The sequence below is a fragment of the Cygnus olor genome, chromosome 5, assembly GCF_009769625.2.
Source record: "Cygnus olor isolate bCygOlo1 chromosome 5, bCygOlo1.pri.v2, whole genome shotgun sequence".
Lineage (NCBI taxonomy): Eukaryota > Metazoa > Chordata > Aves > Anseriformes > Anatidae > Cygnus > Cygnus olor.
Window position 1 is genome coordinate 54,989,738 of NC_049173.1, and position 12,875 is coordinate 55,002,612.

Consider the following 12,875-nt stretch of genomic DNA (forward strand, 5'->3'; position numbering starts at 1 on the left):
TTAGCCCGGTAGATCATCCTCTTCAAGACTTAACACAAAGCTATTTAATGGGAATTGTTAAAATCTTTTGTGCTGAAAATAAATGATGTCTACAACTGATCTGCCTCCTGACAGTACATATATTTCTGAACAAAGCTTCAGGAACAGAGCAAAAATTACTTTGTTTGTTCAAATGATTTTTAGGAAGGTGCAGGCGGCCTTCAGGTGGCTGCTAGCTATGCAAGGAAGCTCTCACGCAGAGATGGCTCTGCCTCCTGTGCTCATGGGGATGGAGCATTTACTTCCATGTCTCAACCAGCACTAAAATATTGTCTTTAATTATTAATCACTAGCCTGTTGTAAATTCTGGTAGACTGAATCTCTTTTAAAAGAACTATCTGTTGTAGAAGGCTATGTTAGAGGTTCAGTATCAGAAATTTTACTAAAACCCTAGAGCGTTGATTTCAATCACCAGATCAACGAAAGCACAGGCTGGTGTCGCTTCAGTGAACCTCTCTAATTAGGAGATGGGATTTGCAGCAGCAGATTTGGCCAAAGCTACTGCAGCTAGCATCCTGCCTCCAGCAGTGCCCAGTGCTGGCTGCTGGGCTGGAAGTCAGCTCCCCCTCTTGTGGTGCAGTAGGTCAGCACCAAAAGAAGCAGCAGAATCTCGTGTCATGCAGAAGATCGTTCTTCATCCCTGAGACAGTGGATGAATAACAGGGGTCTTGGCAAGCATATCTGTAAATGTCCTTTAGGGATGAAGATGCTCATCCTCTTATGCAGCCTTAAACTGTAATTGCTAGCAGAGGTTAGCCATTTCCTCGTAGGAGGGGAATTTCTTAAATTCTTCATAAATACACAAATACATGAATGGTGACTATAGAAGTCTCTGTTTTAATGACACAGACTATGGTGGAAAAAGGGGAACTAACCAGTTTACACTGTAACCTTTGTACTTGAGAACCTTTTTCCTCTGTTCCCATATTTCCCGTGGTGTGTGTGCATCGTACATCGGCACACTGCCCTTCTCTGAACGTTTTATTTTGATCTGGTGCCAAATGTGCAGCTACAAACCCTGCCAATTGCCTTCTAACTATATAATTGGCATATAGATCATTTTATAGAAAACACTCCAAGCCCTCTAAATGGAAGCAGGAGGAACTAAGCTGAAAGCAGGGTCATCATAGAGAATTTAATTTAGGAAGTTAGCAGTCAGTAGAAGATTCAGTTAGATTTATATCTGTGAAACAGATGGCCAACTGCAAGATGATTACGTTAGGTTTATTATGTTTGTGGAAATTAATTCAGCACTTTATTTTTTTGTTGTTGTTGTTTGGGGGAAGAAAAAAAAACTTGTGTGATTTGGTAACCTCTTAGCAGGAACAATTTCTGCAGACCACCATATTCTTCCGTGTAAAATATGGCAAAGCCGTAGGGTCACTGGGTATGCGGGAAGCTCTTTGCTGGAGCCAAATATCTGGTACGTGTAGCAGTATAGTAAAGGACGTTACAAAACTGAAATGCTGCCACCTATGGATAAGTGGTTGTTAGTATTTCCAAATGCAACTGTGTTACCTCCAGATCTTATTGGCAAAAAAAGTTTAGGGCCGGATACCTGTGTGGGGTGTATGTCCCCATCTGCCTGCCTATGCAAATATATAGCTGTGTGTGTTTCTTCTTCCCTCTTTCCCATTGAAAGGTGAAGATCAGATTTTAAAGTGCTGTAAATCTAATATTAGTTGAGGTTTTTAAGAAGTGTCTGAAGTTTTCTGAAAACTTGGCTGTTTATTTTGATGGCTAAATGGGAGCTGAGCTCTTGTAATCCGGCTCTAATTGGGATGCCGAACCCTTCTGAGATTCTTCATCTTGTTGTGCGTCTCTGGGAGCCGGTCTTTGCCATACAAATTAATGCTCTGCTGTCACAAAGTATTTTTCACTGTGTTAAAAATGCAGCTTAAAATAAAAGGAGGCCTTTCAAAAGTAGGTCACACCTAAGATTTGTCTAGCCAACTGTCCCACTTCTGACAGTGCCTGAGAGCAGGAGCGATGGAAGAGCACTGGAAATAGAAGCATTAGTAGAAGACACACGAGAAAAATTTAGAAAGATAATTGGCCTTCTTATTCTTCTTGTTGCCATTAATAATCTTTAGAAATTCTGGAATTAATACCTAATTTTATAATGATCCATTTCAGTACAGCATTCCTGTTCAGAAAAGTTAAATGTGTATTAAGTTTTCTCAAAGTAATTGAGGCTCGAGTAAAGGCTTGAAGTAAGTGTGTGGTGAAGTGCTGCCTCAAGTTTGGATCCTGTTTTCTCCTTTATTTGTTCCTTCCATCTCCAGATTTTGCATTCATTTTGCATGGGGTTATAGCAATGAATAGGTTGCTGGGCTTCTTAAATTTTGGGGGTGGGGATGGGGCAAGGAAAGAAAGGCAAAAGCCTTATTTTGTTATAATTCAGCATGGTGAAATACGTATTGTTGCAGAAACACACAGATCTCAGCTCTGACTCTCTAAATTTTTTGAAGCTTTAATAAGATTGCTTAAAAGCTGATATATATATTACAGTTGATTTACATTCTTTGCCAGGGATACTTCCTGTTTTCCTGGTATGACCGTGCTTGCTTGCTCTTCCCCCTATTGACAGAGATGTGGATGCTGTTACTACACAGCACTGGCAAGTGACATTGATGGGATAAAAGCTGAGAAATTGCATTATATATGTTTGTGTTTTTTTGTTTTTTTTTTGTCTTTGTTCAGGTGTTGCCTTTTTCTCCTTTGGACAACTTGAGCTCTTTGTTTTTCTCTTGATGTAATTATTAGGCAGGAATGCAGGAATGGAACAACCCTTTTTTTTTTTTTTTTTTTCCCCTCCCTCTGATTTTGAGGTACAAACATAATAGTGAATCCATAGCCAGGCAGACAGGGAATATATCATGCTTTAAAAATGACGGTATCTCCCTGCTCTTCTCACAGTCTGAGCTCGGCTCCATGCAGCTGCAGTGATTTTTCATCCATCTGTTGGTTACCTCTTGCTTTGCGTCCTTCCAAGTTAGAGAGAGCACTGCCTCGCACCAGCTTCCGGCAGCTTTGCCAACTCCAGAAGCATTGCCTTTCAGAAAAAGTCTTGGACTCTGAACTAAACAACATTTTACAGAATGAGAGCAGCGCAGGTGATGGATTGTGTTGAGTGGCATCAGCCAGCCAGTCCCCCGGGTAGGAGGATAACTTCCAAGTGTGGGTATGGACTGAGCCTGCTTGATGAAGCATGAACCAGACCAAAGGGAATGCTGTCTTGTCCTTCCTGGCTAAAAGAGGAGTAGGATTTGGTCTCAAGGGTCAGACAAAGGCCAATTTTTGTAGCTGCTTAGTCCCCACAACAAATTGTTTTTGTTAATAATTAAGGGAATTCTTTGTAATGTTTCTGTCCTCGCTATTGGGATCACTTTTGAGAACTCTTCATCTTCACACGTTGCTAAAAGTTGAAATGGTTTAGTTAAGTGCCTTTGGGACGAATTTCATTTGGAGTTGCTTCATAACTGTGAGCATTGTTTTTGGTAACTATTAATTAATGTTTTGTTAATTAATCCTGATAAATTCTTTTTTGAAAAGCAATCAGGAGAAAATGGACTGCAGGAATGAGTTTGTGCTCGGGATGCTTGCTACGTGGCAAATCAGGCTTAATTTCCAGCCCTCTTCAGAGTTTGATAATCCCTTACCCTCCCTTTCTCAGAGTCCTGCACAGCAGTAACAGTTGAGCTGCCTGCCCAGTGGAGATGCTTCTGAAGTCAGACAGGTTTGTGAGCCCAGGTTTAAGAAAACAGAACAACAAAAAAAAAAATCCAAATGAAACTGTTGTTTGGAACAGCCAGTTACCTTTTACAATTTTTATGAATAGAGATAATCAGTCCATCTTGGTTAGACAATTTCAGAAGAATTTACTAGCTGTTGTAGACTGGGCATGCCAAAATTACATTGGGATTTGGGAACTGACCATGCTGAGTATTGTAGCACCAGCTGCACAAAGCAGCGATGTGTATTTAAGACTGCAGCTGCCTGAAGTAAGATGTCCTGCCTCAGTGGGCCTTCTTCCTGGTGCTAACCTCCCCGCTTCTCACTGTGCCATGCCTGTTGCAAAATGCTAAATTATTGCTCGTAGCTCAGTCAAGTGTTCCCCTGGCACATCAGAGGCACGGTACCTGGCGAAAAGTAGTGCGTTTATTTGACAGTGCATCTGGAGGGCTATTCTTCCCCCACCTCCCCAAATCAAACAAAAATCTCTGGGGGCAGAGTGGTCTTCGCTGGAGGCGAGAGGTGGTGTGGAGACAGCGTGGCTATGAAGTTATTTGCTTTTCCTGAAGCGGTTAAAAGACACACATAGGTTTTATTCTGTCAAAAGTGTGCCTCTTGAAGAACAAACAGCTAAAGTGTCAGACATTTGTCCTTCAGCTTGGCAAGAGGGGAGCTGAAGCAGTCGTTGCTTCGCACCTTGTCAACATTTGCAACGTTATTTTTTTAAATATATTAAAAAGAAAAAACGAGCAAGGCAGTTCACAAAGGCCAATTCTCTACTCCTAAAGAATGCCAGCAACGTGGTGAGTTCATGATATGTGGAGTGACTTGCATGCTGTGTACACCAGCCCCTTCCCAGCAATGTAAGCGGCAGGTTTTGCGGGTGTCCATCTTAAGTCTAATTGAGCCTAATATTTTATGGCTTGCATTTGCGATTGATAAAGCCCTAAAGTGTTTGAGCAATACTGTGAGTGCTCCAAATGTCAAAAAAGATGCGTCTGGGTTTTTGTTTGGCCTGGTACAAGCAGGGGCGGCATGCAGCATTTTGGAATTAGGTTCAAAGTGCCAGTCTGCAGAGACACTGGTAGCGTTTAGGTAAGGGTGTTGTCTCTCTGCTGGGTGGAAAGCCTCTTCTGATTGTGCTTAAAAAATCAAAACAAGATTATTTTTTTTAGTAATTGTCTCTAAATGCCTACAGAGTCTAATGCAGAAGACCAGCTAAACTTAGTTTGCTGCTAGCAGCTTCGTTATTAAAGAGAGATTTAGAGTGTATAAAAATATATTGAACCTGTCTGAAATGTATTTCAACCCCTGAAGCTCCCTGAGTCGGAGGAAGCAGGGCCAGGAGGGAGCGGTATCGGGCAGAGCAGGGTGGTAAGCGAGGAGCTGCCGGCGGGGGAGTTGCTAACGCAGTGGAACGTGGCTGTGGCAGAAACCTGACCACAGTGCGTGCGTGACTTCGGCTAAAATTAACCATCCGAGCTTCACGTGCCCCTGGGTATATCATCATTTAGCTGTGGACCGCTTGAGAAAGAAGAGCAAGCTGGACTCCAGCAGTACCCGTCGATGTTAAATATGTCAATAAGCAGTACGACCTTTCAGGTCCCTGCTCGTGGGAGAAGTAAATTTTCCTGTCACCATTATAAAACAGTAAGCAGATCCTGGCTCCTTAATCATGGCAGCGGTACTGTTGAGCAGTGGTCTAACTTCAGCCTCAGAAGTGATTTTTCCCTTTCTTCTGCAGCTTCTTAAGATTTCAGTGATTTCTCCTCGGAGTACAAATTTATCACCTTTCCAGATAAGCCCTTTTCTGTTCCTATTTGTGTGTGACAGTAGATGGAAATGGGGTTATTTCATGTCTGTGAGAGCTGTGGTATCGGAAAATAACTGGGTGTGCACTCAAGGTGACTGTAGCAAACATCGATAAAATGGTGCGTTTGTTTCTCTTGTTCTGAGGTCAGTCACGTTTCGTTGGCCTGGGACCAAACGGGTATCCGCACTGCGGCCGAATATGGCTTGGATTGGGTTTCGCTGATAGCTCAGCAACCAGCTCCATCTCGCTTCGGGATACGCCCAGGACTTGTTGCAGGTGTTGGTGTTGCAGATCTCCTTTCTGCTCGTGATTTAAAGCGCTTGGCGAGGGGGCACTGAGCGGGTGGCCAGCTGTTTGGCTCTCCCCGGCAGGGGCGGCGTGGAGAGCAGGGGAGTGCTGCGAGCAGAGCCCGCTGCAGCCCCGCCATTGCCCAGGGCTGGGCTGGCCGGCACCAAAATGTGGTGGTGTTGGGAAACCTTCGCGCTCGTGTGCCTTCTGTGCCGGGCCTGGAAATGTGCGATGGTGAAAGGAAGGTAAATAACCTGCTTTCTCCTTTTTTTTTTTTTTTTTTTGTACTAAACATAGCAAAATATGCAGCAGATTAAGAGCCAGTATCATGCAGGCAAGGCAGTTTAAAACGTATTGCTTGTTCAGGATCCACACCGGATTTGCTAAACACCAGCTCGCAGAGAAAGCAGTGCATGCCCTGAGGTGCTGGCCCTCCAAGGGTCTGTTACTGGAAAGACTGGCAAGCATGCTAAAATTCACACACATGCTTAGCTGTGTACGCAGTGAGCCAGCCCATTGCTTTTGAATAGTAATCATATGCATGAGAATAGCTCTGCCCAGCTGGGAATCAGGATTTAAGGAGGGGGAAATAAATAGTCCCGGTGGTGTTTGTTTAAATTGCCTATTTCTCTATTTAATTTCCAGGGGTAGTTAACGTATGTGAGTGTCCAGTAAAGTGTAATATGCAGTGGAATACCTCCCACAAACTGGCTAATAACTTAAAGCTGTTCCAACACACACTTGCACATGTGAGTAGAATAAATCATTCAGTTACACTAAAAAGAAAAAAAAAAAATACCCCCTTCTTCCCAGTGGGATGGGAACCAAGACCTCAGTTGGTTGCAGCTTCATTCCCAGTAGCTGAGGATAAATGGAAAGTTGCAGCACTTGAGTTAAATGGTGGTATTTTCCTGGTGTCATGTTAGATACTAACTGGCAGCTAGTTACTAGTGTCTATTTTTAGGGATTTTTTTCCCCCCTTTGAACATCAGTGGGCAGGGCGGTTGGGTTAGCAGCAGCACAGGCGCCGCACTGTAACCGGGGTCCTGCTGGAGTTGGTTGGTGTGACTGACCCCGCTGCTCAACAATGAAAGAAGCCTTCATCTATTCTAGTTGGGGTGTACGCTGTCAAAAAGGTACTGTTCGGTTGTTATCAAACATCAGGGAGTCTGATTCGTGATAGGAAAAAACCAAACAGTTGGTCTGATTAGTTAAGAACTGGCATGGTGGGGGGAGGAACTAAAGGTTTGAAGATGTACTTGAGCATTTATTCCAATTGGAAATTATTGGTGAAAATGAATGAATAGCATAGCTTTTTACTTGTATAGAAGAGGGAAATTATTTTTATGTAGTTCTGTGTGAACCCTTTCCTTTTTGTAACAAACACACTTGAAAATACCAGTGAGAAAGCGAACTCCATGGGGTGGTTCTTGCATTCCCATGCAGGTCTCAGGTCTGTTTAGAGGATACCCTGGGGTAAATGCGGCTGCCCATCACCTCAATCCAACTGCATGTGTGTGGATTTTGGGTCTCAGCTGTGATCTCTGAAGAGTCTCACCAGGTTCATTGCTCTCATAATGGTCAGTGTCCTGGCTTTGATGATGGGAACTGAGGACTATAGTCCTACAGATGGCTGTGTCGGGCCGTGACCACCAGCAGATCCACATTCTTGCTGGTCAGCACATCTGTGCACCCAGATACCAGCCTGTTGCCTCTGCAGTGGTATCTGTAGGAGGGAAATCTGAGGTATGAGATCCCAACTTCAGACTGCTACAGCTAGCAAGGAAATTTGTGTGTATTGGCTTTTGTGGTGATTCTTCCGAGCTTAAAAAGAGCATGTGTATTACTTGTAGGTGGACAGAATCATCAGGATTTTTGCTTTTCACTGTCCAGTATGTTCCCTAGCCCTCCCCAAATGCTTACTGGTGACTCTGTGGTCTCTCTGGCTGTGCTTTGTGGCTGCCTTTCCTCTGTCACTGCTGCACAGATTGACGCAAAGCTTGGTAAAAGGAGCAATGTAAAGCCTTTCCTGAAGACCGGCAGTTTCAAGTGGTGCCAGCAATCAAGTCTGACTGCAGGCGTTACACCACTACGAGGGCTATATAAAAGATGAGGTTCCCTTGTATCAAAGAGCCATCCCGCTCGTCTCAAACTTGCCCATGAGCTGTTTTTTCCTGGCTTGTCCCAGAGCCGTGCTGTGAGGAGGAGGAGGAGGCAGCCCTTCTGCTGGAGGCACCTCTCCCTCCTCCTGGCCTCCGAGTGTGGGCAGCAGTAAGGCCTGAGGTGACACCAAGTGCAGGGGTCTCCCAGCTGGGACCCACCACTTCTCTTCCCACCAGGCCTCCCTCTCTCCCTCTCCTGTCTACAACATGCAGGGATAGCCATAACGAAAGGGGAGAAGGGGGGACTGCAGAGGTCTTGTTGATCAAAGGCTTATCGATCTTGCATCCTTTTTCTTTACAGACAACTTTTTAAAGCTTTTGTGTTTTTTTTCTCAAAATCTTGCTTGCTTTGTGCATTAATGTTTTAGCTGTGACTCATAACGTACCGAATATTTCCAAAATCAATATTTACCTGTAATGCACTTAATTCAAACCTGCTGGAATCGGTGTTCACCTGGAACACTCTTAAGTCAAACTTGATGGATTAAAAAAATAAATAAATAAATCACATTTGTTTTTAATTTGTTTCCAGATAATTGAATTCCTAAGATCATAGACTGCAGAGAAAAAACCTACCAAACAGCTGAGTCCACCGCTAACAAAAGCCAGAGCTTAGACCCCAGTTAAACATTAAGCTGACTGTGCTCAGGCACAAAGACCTGCTGTGGTGGTAATGCCCAGATCATGTTGTTCACTTCTTTTTTCTTAACTAAAATAATGAAGCTGTCTCCAAGGATATATATATATAATTTTTAATACCGTGTGAAATCGCCAAAAAGTTGTAAAAGCCCATACCAATATAAGCATTATCTGACTGGTTGAAGTTGTAGGTTGTTGGTCAAACATTTCAGATTGCAGGCATTAGTGTTTTTTAATTAGATGACTGTTAAAGTTACTTTTTTTTTGTCCACACCTCTGACATCGTAGTCTGTTTACTGAAAGTACTGAGGGACACTCCAAATTCACGTGCGGAGATAGGCATATATGAATGGAAAGTTTCTCAGCAGTGTTTTCCCAGTTCTTTTATTATTGTTTTCCCAATTATTTGCCTGTTTTTGAACATTTGAAAACATTATGTGCTTTGAAACATTTTTCATGTGTCTAGAAATAGCAGCCATTGTATGTATTGTGTTTTTTTTTTTTAACTTGTTTGTATGGAAAAGGAAAAGAAACGTTAGGAATCGTATTTGTGTAATACATTACAAAGACTTGCAACAAACAGTTTTTGAAAACATCCTGGAAAGTTTCCATAATTAGCTTAATATATGCCATAAAAATGAGCAGTGACCATAAAGAGCTACTACAATAAGCCTCGGTAATTCTGCGTTGGTAAGAATGCTTCAGAGCTTGTAAATATATAGCCCTGACAGCTTAAATAAATAAAAAAAAAAAAGTGAATGCTATGCATATTGCAAAATAATGTGGTATAATAAAGCTTTCAAGGCTCATGCAGATTTATTAAGATGATGATTTTCCTGAAAAAGGGTTTGCTAATCAACTGGTTGAACGAAATCATGTTGTATTACCTTAGCCCAGAAACAAGTATTTTCACTGTGCTGGTGTTTGTTGTTGTGTTGAATGTAATATTTTATAACTGCCATACAAGCTCTGCTCGCAGTTCTGCTAGCAAGCACAGCAACTGCCGTCAGCATACACCGGGGCAGAGCAGACCTTGCCAACATCAGGAGTTTGGCTGTGCTACAGGGGCCTGGCTCAGAGGGCTGTGTTCGGGGGGATTTCACTTTTCCTCCTTCAGCAGGAGGGCTCGTTTTGGAGCTGGGCTCTTTGCTGAACTCATGGGTATTTGTGGGGTGTGAACATAAGGCCTAGCATCCCTGGACGCAGCGGGGACAGGCCCACTCGGAGGCGGCTGTAAAATGGCTGTTCTGTGGTGCCAACCCGCCGGCTCCTCAAGCCGCGCCGCTGCTGTGGTGTCGGGAGCTGCCCAGAGGACTCTGTGCTCCTTTCCACCCCACTGCCACCTCACCTCTAGCTCTGACCAAGCACTGTTCTGCTTGCATGGTGGTCTGCACCATGGAAGTGATCCAGGCTTCAAATGGCACACCAAGTCATGGTGTTGTATCCGCTTGAAGGCCTTGGTGGAGCTGTGACGGTGATGGCTGCCCTGTGGTGGTGGGGAGCCCAGGGCTGTGCTGCTGTCAGCTGCCTGCGGGCTCCGGGGCAGCACTGGCACCCGTGTGGGTGGATGGCATGGCCCCCTCCCTGTGTGTAGGAAGTCGGTAGCCCCAGACCTGATTCCTCCTGTCTTTTCTGGGAGTAAGTGAGCCACTCTGGGAGGCAGGAAAGTAGGCACAGGTGATCCTAGTTCTTCAGAGTCGTTAGACCCTTTACAATTATCTTCCTGTTATAGAAAATGTTTTCTTGTAAAAGAAGCTAGGGAACACAATGTCTGGTTTGGGTGAAGTTTTGTTTGTGTTTTTTTTTTCCTTTTTTTTTTCTCAGTCAGCTAGAGAAATCACTCACATGTACTTGGCATTTATTTCATTAAGATGTTGCTCACTGAGGTGTCTAGCTCTGTTTGTTCATTGAGGTGTTCCAGTGTGGCTTTCTTCTCAAGATTGTGACACTGATGGCATAGAGTAGGCACATCCTGCTGATCTAAAGGTGGAAGTAGAGGATAAATGGAGAAAAAGAAGGGTGTACGTTTCAGATTTTGAATGACTTGTGCATTGCTGTTATCAGCAGTGTTTTACAGATTAAAACAATTAAAAGGGAAGACTCGATAACTAAATAACTAGTCAAAACATCCGCTCTTCAGTTTGTCATACTAACGTTGAATCAGCAAGTGCAAGAGGAGCGTGACGTTACAGCCCTTGGAGCGCAGTGCTAGAAAAGCATGTGGGTGCTGTGTTCATGATGCAATTTCTGGCCCAAAAAGTGTGCTAAATACTGTCCTAAAGACACTTGCCTCTAGGTCAGAGTTTCACCCACCAGTGTGTGAGGCCTTTGTCAGTAGCAGAATGCTTGACGGTTCAAAACAAAATAAAACAACAAATGCACCATCCAACCCGAGCCCAGTTACTGGTGGTTTTGTAGGGCATGTGGCAGGCTGGCAGCGGCCACACGGGTGGCGCTTCTGCTTTCCGATGACTGAATTGGGGCGCCTGCATTTCTAATACACTAGGGACTCATAAGAATAGGGGGCAACCTTAATATGTCCTTGTATTTAAAGGTAAGATCTTGATATTTAGCAGGTTTTCTTTATTTCTTTGGAATAGAAATAGTTCATAGAGAAAAATCTTCCCTTAAATTCTGTGCTATACTAAGAAATGGTATTTAGTTCTTAACCAGAAATTCCTAGTTGAGTATTTTTCCTACTCCTTTTTGATAACCTGGCAGGAAAAGGTTTTATAAGCTCTCTGTTGATCGTGGCTAAGCTGCACTAGCATGTGGTGAGCTGCACTTGTTGCAGATTAAACAGAGATTTTGACTTGACTGCTTTGTTTGCTTACTTTTCAGATAATACATCTTAAAATAAACCCCAACAGATAGAAGTTGGCATGAAAGATAAAAATCAATTTAATAGGCCTATTTAACCTGTGAGATGGAATTTACTCAAGTTGGTAGATTTAAAGACCTTTAAAGGCTCGTCAGGTAATACAGCAATGGAGTTTCCTCAAAATCGAAATGCTGCATGGTTAATATGTACCAGAAGTGGTTCTTGGAAAAGAATCTTTAAAATCTCTCAAAAACAGATACGAAGAATGAGTGTCAAAGCTGCTGGTAGGAAGCTACCGTTACCACTGTGGAACACTTAGTTCACTGTCTCTGATGATCCATTTGGGCTGTAGCATGTTGAGAAGTTTACTATAGTCTTACGTGAGCTTTGATGTCAGATTTCTGAATAGGAAAAGCCCAGCTATAGTAAGCTGAATACTTGATCTGCACAATGCCTTGAATTTTAATGGTGTTGACTTGTTTCAAACGGCAAAAAAGCAGTTCTTTCAAAGCAGCCTCTCGGATACTGAGACAAACAAAGAGCTGTGATTTTTAAGGTTGATGTTATGACTAACAAATTCTTTTTGTTTGTTTATTTTCCTCCTAACAGATTTATACGGATTGGGCTAATCACTATCTAGCAAAATCTGGCCACAAGAGATTGATTAAAGATCTACAGCAAGATGTGACAGATGGAGTCTTATTAGCTGAAATAATCCAGGTTGTAGGTGAGTGACTTTCTCTGTTCGTATCACGTATCTTTTTGTACCAGCCTGCTCAGAAATTGACTGTCTTATCTTCTACATAAACACAGTGCAGGGTTGGGGGGGGGGAACCCTTAAACTGCATGCCATTATGTGGTAATTTTCTTTCAGAGACTTTGCTAATTAATTTGATAAAGCTTTGTCATAAAGGATAGTGGAAAAATATTTGATATTGCTGATAAGATCTCCTGACACAGTAATATCCCTCTGTACGGCTGAATTTTAAAAAGGCAACCAATAAGGTATTTATTTATTTTGCTACGATGCTGTTAGCCTTCACTATCCCTGTTACCGATACATTTTTGGGATTGGTCTGAACATAGTTCACAGTGATACTTGCCTGCTATGTTGCAACTTCTAGTTGGATTTGGAAAATCCACGCATGCAGCTAGGAAAGGAGAAGAGGTATGATTTTCATGTGGAAGAACAATGAAATATTTCATAGCGAGTTTTCTGATGAGGAAGATGATTTATCATCAGGGCGAATCTCAGATACAGGCTAAATTCTGCTAAGCCTTGAGTTCCCTCGGTTTGCAGTAATATTAGTGGATAATGAAGGTTTTAAACAATTTTCTGCATTGGCCCCGTGTAAAGCTGCATAGTCTCCTTCTTCCC

General features: G+C 43.0%; 1 protein-coding gene across 6 annotated transcripts in view; it reads left to right on the forward strand.

The window, feature by feature from the left end:
• The window catches only part of NAV2 (neuron navigator 2), a 232,195-nt gene that overhangs the window by 49,959 nt on the left and 169,361 nt on the right, over window positions 1–12,875 (forward strand). For all 6 annotated transcript variants that reach the window (XM_040560473.1, XM_040560474.1, XM_040560470.1 and 3 more), the window contains exon 2: window positions 12,107–12,224. In XM_040560473.1, coding sequence (XP_040416407.1) covers window positions 12,107–12,224 — 118 coding nt within the window. The remainder of the gene's footprint in view (window positions 1–12,106; window positions 12,225–12,875) is intronic.